The sequence below is a fragment of the Vigna unguiculata genome, chromosome 5 (genome assembly GCF_004118075.2).
Source record: "Vigna unguiculata cultivar IT97K-499-35 chromosome 5, ASM411807v1, whole genome shotgun sequence".
Lineage (NCBI taxonomy): Eukaryota > Viridiplantae > Streptophyta > Magnoliopsida > Fabales > Fabaceae > Vigna > Vigna unguiculata.
Window position 1 is genome coordinate 175,187 of NC_040283.1, and position 22,125 is coordinate 197,311.

General features: G+C 33.7%; 1 protein-coding gene across 1 annotated transcript; it reads right to left on the reverse strand.

The window, feature by feature from the left end:
* Window positions 1-543: 543 nt before the first annotated feature.
* On the reverse strand, window positions 544-17,772 carry LOC114185614 (callose synthase 3-like). Its single transcript, XM_028073453.1, is given in 44 exon segments — window positions 544-1,067; window positions 1,157-1,342; window positions 1,518-1,568; window positions 1,672-1,859; window positions 1,862-2,471; window positions 2,969-3,198; window positions 3,287-3,399; window positions 3,782-3,865; window positions 3,941-4,059; window positions 4,133-4,252; window positions 4,858-5,008; window positions 5,376-5,562; window positions 5,717-5,785; window positions 6,356-6,484; window positions 6,585-6,694; window positions 7,732-7,883; window positions 7,964-8,102; window positions 8,333-8,439; window positions 8,543-8,666; window positions 8,930-9,090; window positions 9,181-9,265; window positions 9,391-9,485; window positions 9,575-9,709; window positions 10,142-10,228; window positions 10,307-10,356; window positions 10,437-10,518; window positions 10,961-11,021; window positions 11,119-11,171; window positions 11,290-11,627; window positions 12,791-12,911; window positions 13,024-13,146; window positions 13,293-13,389; window positions 13,469-13,545; window positions 13,676-13,813; window positions 14,570-14,696; window positions 14,839-14,930; window positions 15,720-15,812; window positions 15,898-16,014; window positions 16,094-16,204; window positions 16,335-16,428; window positions 16,501-16,628; window positions 17,157-17,257; window positions 17,348-17,556; window positions 17,636-17,772. Coding segments are annotated over 43 exon segments (5,883 nt in total). The 5' UTR covers window positions 17,547-17,556; window positions 17,636-17,772; the 3' UTR covers window positions 544-818.
* Between the last annotated feature and the right edge of the window lie 4,353 nt (window positions 17,773-22,125).

A 22,125-nucleotide genomic window follows, 5' to 3' on the forward strand; every position in this document is an offset into this window, starting at 1 on the left:
AGCATGGCTATACGCTACCGAATTTTTATACTGAAAGTCATGCAAGTTGTTTCAACTCTTCCTTCATTATATCATAATTGAATGCTAAATTAATCAAGGAATACCAATCAGCCATTGTCTTACCAATTTATTTTAACATTAACAATGTCTTACCAATTTATTTTAACATTAACAAGAATGCATTTAGTTTATGGTTTTACACTGGATCCAAGTAATGAGTAATCTACTCTAAATTTAGTTGCCAAGGGACAATAGGATGAGTTAAGCGGTGACAGTTTGTTTTAATGGTTTTTAAAAAGCTTCCATTTTAGGCTGTTTCTGCCAAGCATATTGTCGAAGCGTACGAAATAACTCTTGTCGACAACAGAGGTTACCGATTTGCGGTAGAACACTTCCCTCTTCGATTTCTCAGGTTGACACTTTCAACGCTTCAGGAAAGATTCAAAGACAACCGGATTAACCATTTCCATTTCTATAATATTTTTAATTACAAAAAGTCGGGGACTGATGATTAAACTAACGTATATTGTACAGAAGAATTGATATTAATAAATCATATCTCCTCTCAACCATTCTATATTATAATAGTAAACTAATTACTAGTATGATCGATCGATCTTTTCGATTTTGTAGGTGAAAGACTTGATAACTTGAATAATTGATGATGATAACTTAAGGTTGTAATGAAAGCGAAGAGTAGAATCTGTGTGATTCATAGTTACAACTACTTACAATTGATACAGAATATCATCTTGGTGCAGCTAATAGCGCGACCAAGAAGTTGGGGCTCCGAATATTAAGCCATCATAGTTAGAAAACTATTCCTTGTTGCGAGAAGAGCGCTCCTTTCTTTGTCCACCAAGAATACGAGAAATTTGCAAACCTCTGCTGAATGCTTGGTTGAACAGCATACGGGTTTGAAATTCTGAAACAAAAGGAAACCAAGCCAGAAAAGCAACAGGAGTGAACAAAAGCAAACCCATCACAATCTCATAACCTCGAGCAAGAGTTTTCACTGATCCCCAAAACCCAGCCCGGCGTACTAAAGGTTTTAATGCTTGAGCAATCTGCAAGAAATCAAAACCACAAACAAGTTGAAGGCAACATATATAATGCAACTGAAGCACACTATACTAAAACATTATATACACTATACCTGCAGCATTCCCCAACCAGTTGGCATGAAAGCAAGAATGCAAACAACAATGTCCTGCACTGTCATATGCGGAAGCGCAATCAAAATGACTAGAATCGAGACAAAAGTGAGGAATATCAGTCCCTTGATTAGTCGGAAGACGAGTTGAAAATTTGCACTGAATTTACGCCTCCCAACAGATACCGTCTGAGAGACAACAAGAAAAACAGAATACCAAAATGTGTCAGACCATAGAAATTGCATTTTTTTTTTCAGGAAAGAGAAGCGAACAAGCCCATTAGTGCGATTCAATATTGTATACTGAGGAAGAATAGAAATACAAACATGCCCATACAATATACTCCCAGAGCTTGTTACTAACCTTCATTACAAACAATATTACAAATATCACCAACCACGAAATGCCATAGACCTGTAAGCCAAGGAAAGGTTATCGATAATTCCATTCAGCTTACCAAATTATAATTACTGAGATAAAAATGCAGGAAAAGATAACAGCTTAGGTTAAGAATTACCAGAAAACTTTTTTGGCCTTTCTTCGTAATATTCAAGTGATATACCAGACCATACTGGTAGATAAAAAATCGCAATGATAACAGTATCTCTACTATGATTCCCCGCATTCCTGAATATTGGAGATGCTCCTGTTCCTCTTCCCACCAAGATTCCCAACTTTTTTCAGGTAGAACACCTATACCCCTCGATTACTAATCCATTTATTCCAATCAGTCCAATCATCAACGATCTTTTGCCATTCAAACCCGGAAGGATTGAACAAAAAAGGAGCAAACAGCCAGGTACCCACCATAAACCACATTGATGCAGTAATCAAGATATATGCTACAGCACTTCTGTAAGAATGACCAAAAATTTGATAAACAACAAGCAGTATCATGAGCTCAATACCCTTGACGAAGTGGCTACGAGAGTAAAGTCTGTAGTTGTCAGCAAATTTAGCATGGAAAACCACAAATCCTCGACCAGTTGGTCTATATTTAGCACCTCCATGCAGCAATGTTCTTCCAAAATAATGAGTTTTTGTCCCAAGTGAAAATGTAAAGAATACTGGGGCCAGCTGCAGTTGCATTAATATGAACTCGCTGAGAGCAGTTCGGAAGCCCCTCTCCAAACCGATTTCCATCAACATGGGCAGGGCCATCAAAACCCCAATCTGAACAAATGACTGAGAAGCAAGAGCTACTTGAAGAGGCTTATTGTCTCGAATGGCTTTTTGAGTGCTCAGACCTTCTTCAAGCCCACTAAGAACAAGATAAAGGCGACCATATAGGAATATATACACAGTGAGAACAGTTATCTGCATAAAAATGAAGAGGGGAAAATTTTCAAAATTCCATGGTATACAACTTCAAAATTTGACCATTTAGCTCATTTTATCAAAAATATACCCCTCCTCCCCCAGCCTAAATTAGGAGGCACAAGTTGGGTAGGTAGTTCAACCCCGCAACTGCCACTTTTCAATCCCTTTGGATTCCAACAAGGATCTTGCATGTTGAAAAAATAATAATAATAATAACTTTTAGAAAGTAAATTTTAAGTTTAATTCAATCTCACATAAAATGACTTATAAATATTTGTACTTACTTATATTATACTAAATTTGGTCATATTTTAGTTGGTATATCCAATACCCCCTCCCGCACAGAGAATTAGACATTTTAAAATAAGTGAACTTTAAGTCAAACTCATTCTTACATACTATAATTTGACCATATCTCTAGTTGATGTGGGATTTTCAACAATAATAATAATCTACATAATATGCAAGTGAAAGGTAATTTGGTGATAACGTACAAGGGTACTGAAATAAAATCCAACTGTCGTGAAATAACAAGACAACATTCTGAAGAAGTCGAAACGGTGCCCAAGTCGATATACATCTCGACTTAGTGTCTGCTCCCCATTGCCATTAGCTATTTTTGCTTCAAACATAGAAATCTGATTGAGACCCACATCTCTTCCCTTCCCTACTTGTATGTACTCATGGTGAGTAACATTTCCTTCTCGTAGGGTAGAGTTGAAGCCTAAAAATAACAGAAAAAGCCAAACCAATAAAGAAACATTCAATCAAACAAAAGTAAGCAAACAATCAGCAATTGGAAGACACAATACCAGCAAAAATATCTTCACTTAGATTGATAACCTTGGAGGCTTTACTCACACCCCCTCTTGTGAGGTGAAAAAGTCTATCAAAGACATCAGGGTGACCATAATGGAAACGAACCCTACATAAGTAGAGAGTAAAACAGTTTAGACACTGCTATTTATTTTTACATACTGCCAAGAGAGTAATAGCTTAACTTCCTACATAAATCCAATGTATTAATCAGTAGACCAAAGCCAGTCAAAAGCAATGCCTTAAACCAAGATGAGAGTGATTTGTTACTCTCCACCCTATTGACAAAGAACAAATGACAATTATCTAATAAAATCTATCTACCAATTTCAGACATTTAACATTCCTTTTCTATTTATGTTTAAGAATTCACTCTCTATGCAGTTAGCAATTCTCTCGTGAAAAACTGGAAGTGCATTTCTTCCAAAATTCCGTCCATATTATCCTGAACCCAGAAAAAAAAAAAAAAACAGTAGAACAGAACAACTTACTTCAAAGGATTAGCCAACAATCTCTGACCAATTGTCACAAAACTTGTCTCCTGATTTGACATGAACCATGCGAGGGAAGAAACACTGGAGCCAGAGCCAAACACTAGTTAGAAACACACAAAAAATTGTATGGTTGCAAATAGACCAATACAGATTTACCTTCCGGTAAAAATATGCTCCCTAAGTCCAAGGATACTAGGAAACCGAACACCATCATGCTTTTTAAGAAACTCTTGCAGCAAATTTCTCATTTTCAAAGCTTCTTCCATGTAGTTATCCTATAAAATGTGCAACTTAATCACATGGCCTTAAGAGACCTCACAATGATGAGCACATATATGATCATCATACCTGGTTCATATCTATTGTTTGCAAGCCCTCTCCACGTGTGAAAATTATTGCATGATTCTGATTTTCAGGCTTGCCCTCACCCAAAATTGCTGGTCCAGGAAGCTTTATTTTATATATAATCTGATTGAAACAATCAAACAAAGTATATTACTAAAAAAGTGAATGATAGTTTAGAAAATAGTCAAGGTTAATAATTGCATTTAGTTATATAGAAATGGCTCCGCCATTTTTTCTTAAAATTAAATAACCCAACAATTGCCTCCTTATGTAAGGGCGTATTCAATTTTATTTCCAGTGTTTGTGTAAGTTAAAAGAAAAAGGGGGCCCCCATTGTTTCTTCCTGTCCTGAATAAACTAAAACAGAAACATGTGTTCCTTTATAGAAGATATTCATATACAAAACAGGCATTTGACACCACACACTCCGCACATTCTTTTCCTTATGCAACCAACACGTGTCATGGCATCAAAAGATTATCAATACTCTTTCGCAATTTGCTTAAAACCCAAGATTTTATGTTTGACATACAGAGGTATTGTGCAACCTTGCTACAACCCTAGTTTTTACATTCGCTTTCTGTCTGAATGTTTCCTAATACTACAGGAATTCCTGCCGCCCATCTAGTTGAAATTTCCATCCGTCTTCTAGTAGAACTTCTCCAATCAAAACAAAAACATTACTAGTTGGGAAAAAATAAGTAACACATTCATCAAAATCCAAATACCTGGTCCAGATTCTGTTCAGGCTCTGAAGCACTATTTGATTTCGGCATTGCCTTAACCAAGCATGAGTAATAAACCTTGTTGATCTTTTTCTTACTGTCTTTGACAGGTTCCTCTACCTCATCAATATAGGCAACTCGAAGAGACGGATATCTGCCAAATGTAAACATATCAACTAAACACCCTTCTTATTTACCTCATATTTCTCTCCTCTGCCAAAAGGATCATTAATGAGGAAGCTCTTTTAGCCAATGCATTGCACTGATTCTTGCGCCGGTTTTAAAAAAAATGCTATATAGCTAAAATTGAAGTCGATATTTCAGTAATTTCATGAATGTTTGGGTTTTAAGCTACTACTAAGTCAAAAGTTCTTGGCTGGTATGTTCATAGGGATGGGTCTTGGGGAAATGTAATAGAAAAAGGAAAAGCTCCCAAAACTAACACCTATATACTTCAGAACTTCTGTACAGAGATTCTACTTTTAAGAAAGAAACATAAAATACTGAATTCTATTTTTTACCTTGTCATAAGCCTTAATATGCCCTGTGCAAGAGGAGAACCAGACCGCTTGTGAATGCCATATTGTTGACATGATACCACGTATGTGAATTTCATATCAGCTACTGCTTGACATTGTGTCCATAATGACCTTTCACCCCTTGAATTGTCATCTGAGTTTTCTATGGCTTTATAACCTTCCATCAAATCTGCCCATTGGTAACAATTCAGCCACACGAATCAAAAGAAAAAGACCAAAAACCTTAAAACAGTATATTTGAATAACTAATTAACTGGGCGGCAACTACAGTACATATAAATAAAGAAATTTCACTTAATCATTCAAAAAAGAAGGAGCATTACCTTCATCTTTCGCCATATCAAGAAAAGCCTGCAGTTCCAGAGCCTTTCTATAATACATCATACCTCTTACTGCATTAATTTGAATTTTATGTAAGTCAATTGCAATGATATATTACATTCTTCAAGGAGGCTAAAACGTAACTGCACATAAGTAAATAGAATATATGCTAGTATTAGAGATTTGTATCTCTAAAGTATTAATCTTCCACTGATTTATTCAGTACATAGGTTTCAATAAAATAACTCTAGATAACGAGACATGAGTTAGCCATGGTGTACGTGAAAGGGTAGGTCCCCTTTTCTTCACTTTCTATAAATAATGTCTTTGGGGCAGACAGAAAAGACTTGAGTAGGAACACATTATCTTATAATTGAAAGTTACGCAAGGACAGACCATTCCAAGGGAAGTTGTAAACAGCATTTAACAAGACTCGAAGTCAACTTGAAGAACAGTGACTTCAAGAGGTTTGTATAATGAATATTGTCTCATTAATTTGGTGTCGTAATTTTCCGACTGGGATCCTAGAGAACTAGGTATTCATGATGAATGAAAATTATTTAACACTAACCACTTGAAATCATAAGTGTATGCACAGGGGAGGGGTGAAAGAGAGAGAGAGAGAGAGAGAGAGAGAGAACCAGTTCTGGTCAATGTTTGCCCTCTATATGATGCCCAAAGCCGAAGGTCTTCTACTAACTCGTCAGATTCACTCGCTTTAATATCCTCCTCAGTACACTTCACACGCTCAAGAAAATTGTTCCACTCATCTGTTGCATTGATAACCAAAAAGGTATAAAAGAATACATTTGATATCCTCAGAAATTTTTATATTTATGGAACGAAAGAGATTTGGGAGTATTGGCAAACCAGGAAAAATCTTTTGCAAGTAGAACAGTATTGAAACACCATCCTCATTAGGTGAATCCAAATCTAGTAAGGAAAATAGAACTTCTTCTGTATAGTATGGTGTCAAAACCCTATAACCAAAATCCAATAACTAAATTAACAATAAAGATATAAACACACCAAAACAAAGGAATTAAACCATTTTAAACAATGTTTAGTGCATGATCAATATACTAACATTTGTATATGGGGTATAATTCAAGCAGATATACTACAAGATAAAATTCTGCATTCTTTAGTCAAACACATCGAAAAGACTACCTCGTGCCCTATATATAAGAAACAAATACATAACTCACAACACGAATACAAATAGTTTAGTTAGTTCATTTTAATTAATAAACTCATAAACTTAGATTTCATTCCAAAAAGAGATTAAGTGATGATTACATTCATCCACTTTCGTGGGAAATGAGTGGATATTTCATTAGTAGACTATGTAATAATTTAAGAATATAAAAGAAAGTTAGCAGTTAATTCATTTGAAAGTGATACCATGTTTCTTATAATTAGAACCAAAAATTTACTCTAATTTGTTTCTTACATAAAGATGTTTTTTCTTCCTTACTAATTCTACTAAAAAGAGAAATGCGGATAAGACATCCTTTAGAGCATATTCAGTCATGGGTTAATTTATTAAAAATCACAAATTCAATGGGTATCACAACTTATTTAATGACTTGATCTCCAGCTTTTTCGTTTTCCATAAGAGAGGATGTTTCTTACACCCCTCCCAAAAGAATAATTCTTGAGAACATCTTTGAGTAACCTGGACTAGCCATTCAATTGTATCAAGTCTTTCATTCACAACATTACAGTAGTCCATAGGCTTTTACCATCTAAATGCAAGTGCTCTATGAAATTAAAATACTGGGCATCACAAACCAAAGTGAAGAGTTACTTTAATTGTGCATCCTGTTAGACGTTAAAAAATTTAGGAACTTTGACTCTCCAGTCAATAATGCAGGGGAAGGAACTGACTAAGATGATGGAAATCACATCAAGAGGGGAGATTTCTGTATTGCAAACAATTGGTGATGAGGCGCAGGCAACAATAAATTACAACAATAAAGCATTGCAAAGTACTTGGGACTAAAAGATTCCTTACGAGAATGAAAGCATGTTGCGAACTTTTGGTGCCATAGGCATGTCCATAAACAAAGAATTTGAGAAGAAAGAAATACGCCTTCTTGCTTCTAAGTTAGATGGCACATCCATGGCAGATTCTTTTGTCGTAAGCAGCAAGAAAAGTCGTTTAATCTACCCCAAAAAGTGTAAACATGTCATTAAAAAAGCACTTCATTTCAACTTTTAGCAGAATAATTTAATTAGCAACAAACCTTCTCTGTCCAAGCTGCAGTAACTGGTTCGATTGGAAACTTGATAGCTCCTACAGATGCAAACAATTGGTGATGGGGCTCGGGCTCAAGGTGAAGCATCCCCTCATGTCCTGTACCACCATGGGTTGAATCCACCAAACTGAAATAATATGGTTATAATCAAAATCAGGGGAGGGAAAAGGATGCAACTAAAAGATATGGCACGTGTTTGGTATTGAGTTTGAAAGCCAACATGTACACCAAATACATGAAAATTAAAAGCTAGAAATACTAGCCTCTAGGTTAAAAGGTAAGAATATGACGTGCACATTTTCTAAATGAACACATGAGAAACAAGATAGCAGAGACAACAATCTATGTGTACATTACCTGAATATTTGATCCTGCTCCTCCATCATTATATCTCTCGTCACAACCTCCAGCATGTCCTGGAATAGAATCACAACTTGGTCCCTATCTTTTGGATCATTATCCAGCTACAATAATTAAAATAACTTCGTAAGATTTTGACAAATATACTAAACTGTCACAGAGAAACAAAATGTACAAAAATTGCATAAAATAGTTCTGAAATATTACCAAATAATTTATTAGCTGAACAAACTGTTTATAGAGGTTAGGAAGTGCACTCATTCTGAATTCAACAATCAGTTTATCTGATTCTATATGTTTATCCACTTCATTGAACATGTACTCTATAACCCTGAAATAAGCAACACAACAAAGTTATAAACAAAAAATAGATGGACACAACCTTTCAGAAGTGAGTTGAACTTGAAAAAATACATCCACAAGGTGATAAAGCTTCAAGAGATAGATAGATAAAGAATCTTTCAGATTTTAGTTAAGACTTGAAAACATTCATCAACCAGAGGTGATAAAGCTGACTATTTCCTAGAAATAAATATATTTGGAGCTAGGTGGGAATTTTACATAGACCATCATTCACAAAGTACAACTACTTACGCTGTTTCCCGTTCCCCTTGAACCAACTGCTTAATAATGCTCTTAAATGAAGCATAGCACTCACGGACAGCACAAGACATGTAGTTGTCAGCACCAATTCTTTTCTTTAGCTCTCTATCCTTTCCATTGCTGTCCTTAGCCATATCTAGTGCAATTGGGATCTGAAAGGCAAATGGCCACAAACGCAGTTACTGAATGATTAGACATGGAAATGATAGTAGCAAAGTCTATCAAAGTGAAAATGAACAAACCTTGCTAGCAAGTAGAAACGGGGGCCATTGTATAAGATCCAACTGAGTATCAGCCCAATATGGTACAAGCAAAAGGTCCATTTCCCTGAAAAACATAACCACATTAACACGTACACTGTTGAAAAAATACACAACTCCATTGATAGATTGATTGATCAAGAGATAAATAAGATCAAGAACCACAAACATATTAAGTATCCCTCACATTACCTATCACTAATAAGATCTTCTTCCCTGAAACTAGTAATTATTTGGTTCCACAGTTGTGCAAACCTTGCAGCCTCCTTCCCCTTGTTAGATGAGATCTGCATCAATCGATCAAGTATTGTAATTCAAAGTTATGCCATTTAACCTGAAAGCTAAATTAAGTGATGATAAAAGTAAAACAACTAACATTGGGAAATCTGCGGGACAAAGTGGCCTTTAGTCCTTTTTTCTTTGGCTCACTTGTTTCTTCAGGAATCAAACTGGCATTGAAGGCACCAGGCAATGATTCAAAACGAGACCTTAGCATTCCTAGTGTCCGTATCTGATATCAGGATACAGGATAAGCAGTAATGCACAATAATTATTACTTAAAAGAAATAGATATTATATTCAAGCACCATGCAATGATTCAAAATGAGACCTTAGCATTCCTAGTTTCTGTATCAGATACCATGATACAGGATAAGCAGTAATGCACAATAATTATTACGAAAGTTAATCAAAACAAAAAGGTTCAATCCCATAATTAAGAGTCTAAAAGTCAATTGACTCAATTAAGAGCAACTAAAAGTTAGTGGGTAGTCATTCAGATCTAGCGGTTTCCAGATATAAGTAATGGAGTAACAATACCTTCAAGATAGATTTTCCACCCAAGTATATCAAAAAAGACAAAACAATGAATTAACATGAAAAATTAATTATCCAAAACAACCCACAATCTAAGTGACAACAGAAGTGTGGACAATATGCTAACCTCCCCAAGCCGACGGAAGGCACCATAAATACCACCAAATAATGTTGAGAATATGGCATACCAAATTTGGGTATCCATGAAGTATACCTGACAAAAAAGAAATTATACAACTACACTACTAATGTTTAAAATAGGATATAAATGAAGTACATCATAAACCCATACCAGGATAATTGGCGACCAAAGTGCAATTACAACACCAATATTGTTCCTTGCTGCAAAACATACAAAAAACTTAAAAATTTCTATGAAAAAATTAACTAAAATGAAAGTACAAACATTAAAGCTTACTAACCATGAGGAAAGAATTCATGCCACTGGAAAGTTGTGATTTTTACATTCATTATAGCTTTAGTAGGTCCCACGAGAGGTTTTATCTATGGACAGATGGAAGAAGGTTAAAACATGTAAAAACAATTGACTAAAGACCATTATGAAAAAAAGTCAAAGATCTGAAGCTGGAAGATAAGAGAACCTCCTAAATAGAAAAGAAAAGAAAAATAATTAATTATTCTAAAGATGTAATGTAAAGGTATTTCCCTGTGACGCTTCATTAATGCAGCACAGATTAAGAACAAGTAAAATTCATTGACTATTACAGAAAATGCAGCTAAAATCCCAACTAAACATCATTCACAAAAAATATAAAATTAGAATTCAATAATTGTTGTAACAATGAGACCAAGAACCCAAAAAGAATTGACTATATTTCATAACCATCATTATGTGAAATTGTGAAGCTAAATATGCAAATTCAAATGACTTCCTGCGACAACTGAAAGAAATGATAGCTTATACTAAGAGATTAAAATGAATAACCTCAATATAGTAACTAAAAGCCAACTTTGTAATTATGAGAAGCACCCAAAACATTGTGTACCTGACATCAAAAACGTTGATAAATTAATATCATATGCTAGGCTTGTCGAATTGTACCATTCACATATAACAGAAACTATTCAACTTAAACTTCTTACTTGAAAAGGGAAAATGCGCTCTCGTGCATTCCTCTACCAACATACAAACGAGGCTGGCAATTATAAAGCATCAGAAACACCAAGTTATTACAATACTAATATCCCAGCAGCAATGACACAATAGTTCTTAGAAACAGAGAAAATATAGTAAAAAAGATGGTTATGGCCTACCTGTGACCACCATAACATTAGCATCACAACCCTATAGTTTGACCTCTCGAGATGACGACGAATAAAAGGGATCAGAAAGAATATTGCAGCAAGCATATTCGGTGACAGGTAAACAACAACAGCCAAAATATACAATGAAGGAGCACTTGAACCACCACTTCCAAACCAACTTTTAATGGTCTGAGCAAACCCAGGAGGATTATCCCAAGTATATGCATAAGTAACTGACAGAACAATCACCCATGCCGCAGCTGAAACAACTTTTAGGACGTATCTTAACTTCACATACAGCGACATACTCCATTGTGCTTTCCAACTTAGGATCACATCAAGAACAGCTGTCATAGTTGGGGAGAAAATATTAACAAGAGTAACAACACTATATGAAATAACGAAGCATTCCTACTCACTCCTATAATACATTCTCAACACGAAGAGAAAAAAACAAATGAAATAGATTTTGACTCCCCAATACTCGTTTTCATTTTCAAGACAAACCCAATCTTAACTCAACATATTATATAAACTGTTCAGCCAAGGAAACAATGTGCATACCTTCAATTAGCCAAAGTATTTACACAAGTAGGTCATTTATTTAACAAAGAAATGTTGAAACTACAACTTAAGTAAATGAATACTCCAAAACACTTGAGCAGTTATACAGGAACAGGATGTTATCGAGTGACAAAGATAAAAAAACTAAAACAAGACAGCACACAATGAACATTGGGAATGATGGACTATTTCAAAGTCACAGCGCCCATTTGGCTACCACATGAAAGCAATTCCTCTTACAGCAACACAACCAATATACGATCCATAATTGAGATTAACTTGGCACAGCTAAACTATGTTCAAGTGCTCAGCAGTTCAAAATTAATTCTATCAAAATCTATCCAACTTAAAACCAAAGAAGCCCTCAATGGTTTTCAAGCTGAATTGTCTCAACAAGGGCATTGGATCATGTGACAGCTTGATACAACAAGACTATACAACAAAACTGCCTCAGGTTAAATATAAGAAACTCCTGTAGTGCACTTCATGTGACATTTGCTCAAGAGAAGTCTTCCAACCTCACAGTAAATCAAAGAAACTCCTCCAAACAACCATTTGCGCACCAGAGGCCTTCTCATCTCTCTGTTGTAATTGTAATGCACTTAAATAAGATGTTTGGATAAAGTTTTAGCTGAAAGATGCTAGCCTTTGGCTACTTTGCATCAATCTTAAAACTTTTGAGAACGGACTACTCATCCACTATGTAGTAAATAAAAAACTATTGACTTTCACTGATTCAATCTTGCTATGGAATTTATAGCTTTGACACGTGTAAATAATGAACAATGCAAAACGTAGGAGGTTAAAGTAACAAAATAGATTACAAATTCACACAGAAACAATTAAGCTAAATGCAGAAAGCATATGCTATATTATCAAAACAAGGTAAGCCGCAATACCATTATTGGAAATTGAATGCAAATGCAACTAATTGATTTTTGCCTACCTTGCCCAAACTTCAATATAGCTGCTGTTATAAACACACTCAACACCTTCTTGAACACGTCACCATTAAAGATCACACTTGGATCACCACCAGGTCCATTCCAAGCAACAATAATCATAGCCTAATAAAAAAAAATAACCTTTTTCAGAGATAGACTCTATTCTGCAAAGCATTGAAGGGAAAAAATAACTGACAAGGATGGAGAGCAACAAAATGCAAAGAATATTTAAAACCTGTAAACACAGAATGAAAAAACTCCACATTCGGTCGAAACTCCTGAAAATATGCCAAAATGATCTTATCTCAACAAAATTCACTTTCCCAACCCATCTGTCTCTGCTAGGTGGTTTGTCATCCTGTACATACAAGTTACAGCAGTAAATATAACATGTAGCTACAAACATTCAAAACAGAGCAAATGCACAATTTCATTTACTGCGTATATAGAATCATCAGAAGAACCTAATATAATCAGGACAGAGTCTAAAGTTACAATACTTACATTAGATTTATCAAAAAACAACTTTTCAGAAGAAGGCAGGCAAAAGAAATCAGCATCAGCACGCATAGGCCAACCTAACCGAAAACAATCAGCAGACCTACAAGTATGTTTTTAAAAATTAAATCATTGACAGGTACGACAGTCAATACAGAGAAAAAGTAAAACATTAACCATACCAAAAATATTCATTTAAATCATCATAGTTCCTCCATTGTGAATGCTTTGACCGTCCCTTTTTGCTGCGTGCAGCTTCCTTTTGACCAAGAAAATATCAATTTATTCATCAATGTGAAAAATGAATGAAAATAAGTTTATATGGATCTGACAGCCACAAACAGAAAATGAAAGAAGGACATGCAGACTGCAATCAATGCAAGAAAAACCTTAGCAATCACGTCGTAGATAGGACTGACTACTTTCCCTAAAAAAGCTTCTTCTTCACCTCCATAAGCTGGCTTCACATTCTCTCCAGTCATTGGACTGACATTACCGGCAAGCATACCATACAATTCAAAAGCCATCTACAGGAACCATATTGAAAAGAACCAATTCATGTCAACATTCACAAAAAGTAGCAAGTTACCATCAAAGTCTCATTCATTGACAACCAACAATGCGTGAGAACGTGAGTAAAACCCAAAACCATAGGGAGAATAACACACACATGCACATGGCCTCCTAAACAGTCACGAAATTAGATTATGCAACGCCAGGAAAAAAATATAACAAAATCACAACATGACAAAAAGCATCTATATGATGACGACATGTTTCAATGCAAACAGTCACAGACAGACATTACATATAATGAAGAAACAACAATTAAAGATATAAACCATGGGTAATGAAACTTACATTCATTAAATTTATAGTGTCAGCAACTAATGCCGGTATTATAATACTCTCAATAACTGTCTTGCTTAGGTTAAACATCAAGAAAGTATAAACATCAGCTCTCCCAAAAATTTATTCCATATACATCTAAAACAGCATCTGTTAGGTTTCTTAGAGCTAGAAACTCAAACCCTCGTGCAAAACACACCCACACCAACCACAGAACAGATACAGAGAAAGACTTTTATTTTTGTTCCTAAGTGAAATCTACCGAAAAAAGAACAGGCCCACACAGATATATGTAGGGATCAATATGCTTGATAATGAATTCACACGTCATTGCGTATACAAATTAGCTTTTCATTGCAAATGCATCAAAAACAACCAAACATGCTGGGAAAAATAGATAATCATCACAAATCTATTCAAGTTACAATGCATACATGGTGATATATATAACAAAGGCATTCTGGCATGAATCGTAGGTTGGCAGCTTCACCCCATATTAGAAGATACAGTCCCATATATAGTAGTTTACGCTGCTGTACTTCTTGCTGTATGGTAGGTAACCTGCCAAATGCATCCACAAGACATGTTACAAGGAGAACTTAAAATACATATTTTTTCATTGTAGATGAGCAAAGCTATGAGGTGCCAGTCAGCAAAAACACAGTATAATATTTATCACTCAACATAAAGCAAAAACACTCACCAAAGGCTACTTTTCCGACCCAAATACTTGCACCATTTTTTGTAATTCTTGAAAAGTTTCTTCATCACTTCTGTCAGAGCACGTTCATCCAACTAATCAAACAAATCAAACTAGTCACAAGTAGATAGAATATAAATTACAGTATTATATTTATATTAATGATAAGTAGGTAAAAAAATACTAAATGGTGTTTGTTTTATTTTCTTCAATTTTTCTAGATGTTTTTTCACTAACAATTAACAAAATATCACCTTATTTTCACTTTGTTGCCTCTAATCAAGGATATCCAAAGGGAGGAGTGAAAGCAACAAAATTTAGGGACTGTTTCCTGTTTTCACAAATAATTACAAAAATGTTACCTTGTTTTCACCTTGTTTCCTGATTTCAAAAATTTGTACTAAGATGTGGTGGAAACAGGATAAAATAAATAGGGAGCATGTTTTTCACCATTTACAGTACAAATCGTCAAAAGCAAGAACCAAAAGTAAATTAAGGTTCATTTTTGTATTTAAGTACGAAACAGTACGTGAAAAACGAAATAATGCTCTAATTTCTCAAACTCAACAGCTCCCTAGTTTTCACCATTTCCTTCCCGGTATCATAGAAACAAGAAACAATGAAAACAAGGATGAGTTTTCCTTAGATTCTAAGGGAAAAATTATCAACACAAAAAGAAAAAACAAGTCAAATGCTGCCTAGTTTTTTTTGTTCATAATTCACAGATGAAGATTGATTGCCATCAGAGATTCAGAACGGAATGTTTATGAAATGTGCGGGACCTCTGACTCATAATAAAAGAAATAAAGTAGGAAGGCAGAGGATTTGTAGCATGAAGAAAGAAACAACAAAAGAACTATCCGTAAGTTCAATTTAAAACTGACCTTTGGTTGCTGATCAGGCTTTGGAAATTGTCTTATGTGAACATTAGCAAGCAGTAAGATCAAATGCTCTCTCTGATTTGCAACATTGTGTTTCTGCAGTACGTATAAAACTATATATTAAAACCAAGAGGAGGTAAACAAGTTCAATTCAATTACATAGTTTCTGATTGTGTTATACCTGAAATCCAAACATTGACCCAAGCCAATCCAAAATGTCTTCATCCTTTTTTTTCTTGTAGTCCTTAGGCCATGGAAGACCCCTAGTGTTGCGAAGAGCATACACAGCAGCTTGGATCTATAAAGAGTAATAAATAAGTATGTTTCATTCTAAGTAAAATGATCAGAATTACAACGTATGGAACTGAATTTCATGCCTCGGGAAATCTCATTATAGCCTGGTTAGCACTGTCGGGATCAAGAGGAAGAATATTGAAAGGAACTAAGATCTCAGTTTTCTCAGCAACTTTATCTTGGGTCTCCAAAATCTGTAACAATGGCAATGGCAATGGCAATGGCAAATCAATCATGCGTACTAGTAATGTACCATCCTGTAAAATCCTAGGAAGAAGGGGACCCCAATAGAAAAAAGACATCTAAGGAGTCACAGAAAATAACCTCACGATCAACTTCCATAGATTGTGTCATGTTAACAGCCTTCAAAACCTCAAAAAGAACATTAGCTGTGTTATATGCCTTGGTGAGCTGCGCACTGAAAGAGACAAACTATTAGTCACACAATAGCAGGATAACATGTCAATAGAAAATCATCTAGAGAATCTACCGGTCGGCTTTATCGGCAGCTTTATTTTGTAAAGCTTGGATATATTTTTTGTAGTAATGCTGATAAAAACTTTGCATCTCCCGAGCATCGCTCTTCTTAACCCTTCCTTTCAGAGTAGGATCATTTTCCTAACAATTATGGAACAAAATGACCAAAATAAAACATAGAGAGACTCAGAATGAAGTCATTTAAACTAACACACAGGATCATAAAATTCATACTGGCAACAAACAACTCGTTCTACTCATACATGATTCGTTCTGGAGACTTTAACAGCTTGGATTTCTACTGCTGTCATCTTTTACGCGGATAGAAAGCATTAAATCTTAAACATATACAGAACTTTCAACTCGTGCTGATAAATTTATTCTACGGTCCCACGGATAAGAAAGAACTGGGCACCATCAATGATGACCGATTTCCACTCTTAATTAAAGAATTTCCATAGTTCATTGATTATTTCCATACTTTCTTAACGAGAACAGCAAATGACACACGCATACACAAGCACAGAGCATGTGTACGAGATACATTTCTTCAGGTTAGCCAAAATATTTAACGACAATTAGTGCGGAGGATATATTGGAGGAGATCAAGTGGGAAAGAGTGTATGCAGCAGAGGCGGAAAGAAATGAAGTAGGAGAATGGTTAGGTACTCTTTCAAGGCGTTGAAGAAGTGCGGTCTTGAATTGGCGAACACCACGACCGCTTGAGTTGGGATCCAGCCTGTGAGCTTTCTCAAAAGCGTAAAAGCGGCCTGCAATGCAAGATCAACATAAAATTGACGCAAAAATAGAAGGAAGGATGATGAAAGTGGAAAGTGAAGAAAGTGAAGAAATAAACATACAGAGATAAGCAACCCTGGGATGAGTCTTTTCAACTTCGTTAGCGACACGAAGAATGGGCGCAATTTCGACGAGAGAGGAAGGCACGACCTCACTGTCAATGACCGACTCTCCCAAGTTCCCGGCTGTCTGCGTCCGTATGATCCGCCTGGGTGGCGGCGCCTCAGACGACGGCCCCGCCCCTCCTCTGGAGGCCGACATTCCGACCACACTGTGTAGAGAAAGAAGAAAATGGTGATGATGAGTAAAGATGCAGAAGCATAAAGGCGTACGATAGAAGAAAAAGGTACCGAGCAGAGAGAAGGGAAAGCTGAGATTCGGATTCTGATTGGGAATGGGAGAAGGAAAACCCTAGCACGGAGAGTGAGTGTTGAAGCCAAGGTGCTTCGAAGCTAAGGAAAAGGTGAGTGAGAGTGAGAGTGAGTGAGGAATTGAGATTTGTATGAAAAAGAGAAAGGAGTTACTATTGCCAGTTGCTGACATATGCTTCGCTGTGCTGCACTGCCAAACAAACAGATACTATTTTTTTTCTTTTCTTTTCTTTTCTCTTCTTTTATTTTCTTTTCACCGCATCATATTTTATTATCGTCAACTTTCATGAAAGACAAAGATTCCAAAATACACTTAACCTTATATTCTTCCACCCATAAAATAATATAATCACGTAAAAACTTTTTTTATACCATTTGAATTGTGTGCTTCAAATGTATGACATTATTTTCAATTACTTTATAACAGTCAACTTTGCATGGAAACAATTCGTGTTTAACTAAAATGAACTTCAAAGCTAATATTTATAACATCAATAACAAAATTTATGCTAGTACGTTTATGTTTATTTTATAAACCTGTAGTTTTTTTTTTTTAAGTAACGGATATATTTAAAGTTTTAAAATAATTTTGTGAAGTCTAACAAAATTTGTAAAATACAAAATTTGAATCTTTTTTGCTCAACTTTTGGAGGTAGCCCCATAAAGGAGATAACCGTCGTCATTAAGCCTTTGTTCACTTCCACGAATTTGCTGTTCAACAGAAGCAAAGACATGAATCCCAATTTTATAAAGAACAACATCAAGAAAGTTTAGAAATGTAACAAGTCAAACTAAAACGTATCATTAAGCACCTTGCGCTGCTTCTATATTCTTCTTCGAATATCAGCAACCTAAAAAATCAACCAATAAAACTAACAATCCACAAAATAATTCCTCGATTTAATCTTTCATTTCGTTTGATTTTAGGTATGAAGCCTATGTCATGGCAGTCAAATCTCTCTTTTTGAAGAGAGCTTTAAGCCTTTAGCACATCAATAGATATTGCACTAAAATCATCTGATTTGAGCCCACTTCCATACTCATTGAAATAGCAAAAAATCACCTTTTTCACTGTCACTTTCTAAAATTCTTTCTGATACATGCTCCGAGAGGGTTAACCCCTCTATTAAGATGAGCTAAATGGTCACCCCGACAAAAAGAAATTTTAAAGATCCCGGGATTGCTTCAATGGCAGAAACCAGAAGAGTGAATTAAGCGATTGTCTTTTGACATGGTAATTGGAATCTTCCCTCAACTAAGGAGGGGTGGGTAGGCTCAACTCGAGGCTCGATAGCATTTGACGCAAAAGCAACCACACATCAGGAACAAAAAGAATATTCAAGAAACACAAAAGAACTGAAAGAAAATCAAATATTCTGGAAAAAATAGTATCGTATCTTGAGGATTCACTCGGAAAACAGAGTGAGTCTTGACGTTAATCTTCAACTTCATCTTCTTCGAGTACGTTTCGGTTTTGGATTCTTCCGATTCTCCCAACACCGCACGCAGCGCGAGCATGAGTGAGTGGTGCTTCTTTTGGAGGAGAAGCACACACAACACTAAGTCGACGCGCCACGGATTTGTAATTGCTATTCAACGATACCCAACCCACGTATATATAGGTACGTGAACATTGAAAACTAGTTATCCAATGCGAGCACTCCCACGGTAAGAAAAACTCTATCCACCTGGCATTAACGGTTAATGTCGTGTGGTTATCTATCCCTTTGATTTTAATATAAGTTTGTTGAAATTTATTACAAACCGGTAGAATTAATTATTACGATAAATATTCAAGGTAAAGGAAAAATAATTTTACTACAATTTGCGTAAGTTTATAGCATTTTGACATCTAATAAATGTTTACCGTTACTTTACAGACAACATTTTATCCGTCTTCCTCTCTTTTCTTTAAAATTTAAAAAATTATTTTTTAATAATCATACATCTAAAAGTAGATTATCAATTGTTTGATAGAATATTTTAAAAAGATAACTTTTAACTTATATATAGATATAGATTCAGTAAGTAAATCAATTATATTTATTGTATGTATGAGCGGATATGGGTAATAAAAAAAATCTTAGAGTTTGAAAAGTTTGTTTTTTAATAAGTTATGTTTAAAGAGTGATCAATATCAAATATTGTCTTTTAAGTTAGCTTGTTTAATTAATGAGTATATGCTATATTTTTTTAAAATGGTAAAGATATTGTTTTGAGATATTTTCTTTCATTTGTTCGTACAATGTATTATGTTTGTTTGTTAACCATTATTTTCGTGTGTTGACTTTTGTAAACATACCTTTAAACCTTGCTTGAATTCCTTTATATTCAAACATTCGTCCTCTTGTAATGAGAAAGATTTTTTTTTAAGTTAGGTTAGTTCGTAATTTATTGGTCCAAATTTTTTTGATTAATTATCGGCTCGCTTTTCCGAATAACCCAAAATATTATTTAATCATTAAATATTTATTTGTCAATTATGTAAATATCCTTAATATCATCTTTATTATAGTTTAAAAAATAGTATTTTTACATTTTGAACATTACTAACTTGTAACCTGGCAACAATATCCATAAGAGGTGGTATTTAAATCGAATTATACGTGCATTGAAAATAAAGAAAAAAATACAGTTCAACGTGCCAAAACACATTCCAAAAAATAAAATGCAAATATATGAAATAACAATCGTCGTTGATTATACATTTTCTGATTTAAGTAAAGATAAAGATATTTTAATCTACTTTTTTCATCCATTTTTAACTTACCACTTCAATTACTATTAAATTATCACATCATATCATTAAAAGAATCAAAATAGATAGTTTAATGATAATTGAAATACTAAGTTAAAAATAAGTAAAAAAATATGTTAAAATATCATTTTCCTTTAAGTAATCAACTTATTTCCCAAAATTATGTTTTGACTTGTCATTATTAAATGTCTTCTACATTAGGTGCAAAGTTCGTATTATTTAATCATATTAAATGTTTGTTCATAAAAATAACCTAACACAGTGTATAATATATATATATATATATATATATATATATATATATATATATGAAAGACCGATAATACTAAATTAATACTCTTTCTACATTCATTCATATTACTTATAAATATATTTTTGCTCTTTCAATATATTAATACATTTCTTTAAGTGTATAGGAACAACTTCACTACATTTAATTTAAAATTAATTAAAACCTAACCATATTTAAATATAAATTTAATATGCATGTACTGAAGATGTAAAATCTACTCTTTCAAGAAATAAAATAACATAATTGTTAACACTTTTAATCTAATCATTATAAAATCACTTACTACATTTAAAATCGATTGATTATTGTGTACAAGTGTTTCACTTACTAATGAATAATGTGAGAAAGGTACACAAGTATATTTGTATATTAATTGTTGTAAAAAATAAATTATTTAATAGATTTTGTATAATGATCGGATGCTAATTAAACTAAATTAATAATTTTAAAAAGTAAATAAATTTCTTATAATTTAGATAACATGAAGTATCTAGAATTTTGTAGTGGTTTATAGTGATGTTATGACATAATCATGTAGAAAATACGTGTAATTTGTAAGATAAAAAGAAAAATAAAAACATATTCAAGGATTTAATAGAAAATACGTGTAATTTGACTGCTGAGTTTTTTGTGTGGTACTCTATTAAGCATTAAAAATACATTGTATTGATATTGTAAAGATAATTTTAATATATTTTAATATTTTAAAATTAATGACCATCATTGTATTTTGAAGACATAATAAAGGAACAACAGATAAAAATAAATAGAGAATCCAAACTCAAAATATTGTGTTTCTATTTATGAAATGTACGGTCTTTCAAATTTTATAACATTAAATCGTGGAAGGATATGTTTTTTTTTTTTCATAATAAACAGTATTTTAATGTCTACAATATTGAATACTAAAATTAAGGTGTAATAAAGTTTTAAGTTATTTATAAAATTGAGCATTTTTATTGAATTTTATTAGATTTCTATGATCGATTGAATTCAAAATTTGTATATCTTTTTTATCATTTAATTTGTTCATAAAATGACATTATTGTCATGTGTTTTGTCATCTTATTTTCGATGGTTGAAAATCCAAATCTAAATGTTTTTATGTTGAGTTGAGACAAGTAAATAAAACATCGTATTAAACAAAAACTTATAAATTTTTTGTTGACTTGAAAATTGTATTAATTTTTATGTAAGTATGTCTAATATATTATTTATCTAATTAATTTTTTTAATTTTTTTAAAGAATATATATTTGTACTATTAAAAAGTACTTTTCTTATACACTTAATTAATTTTAATGTTTAAAAAAACATGTTTTAAAATTTTTTAAGAAAATTGAAATATATTTTATTTTGTGAAAAGTATCTTTGAAAATGAATTAAAAACTCGCGAAAAGTATGTCATTTCTTCAAATAA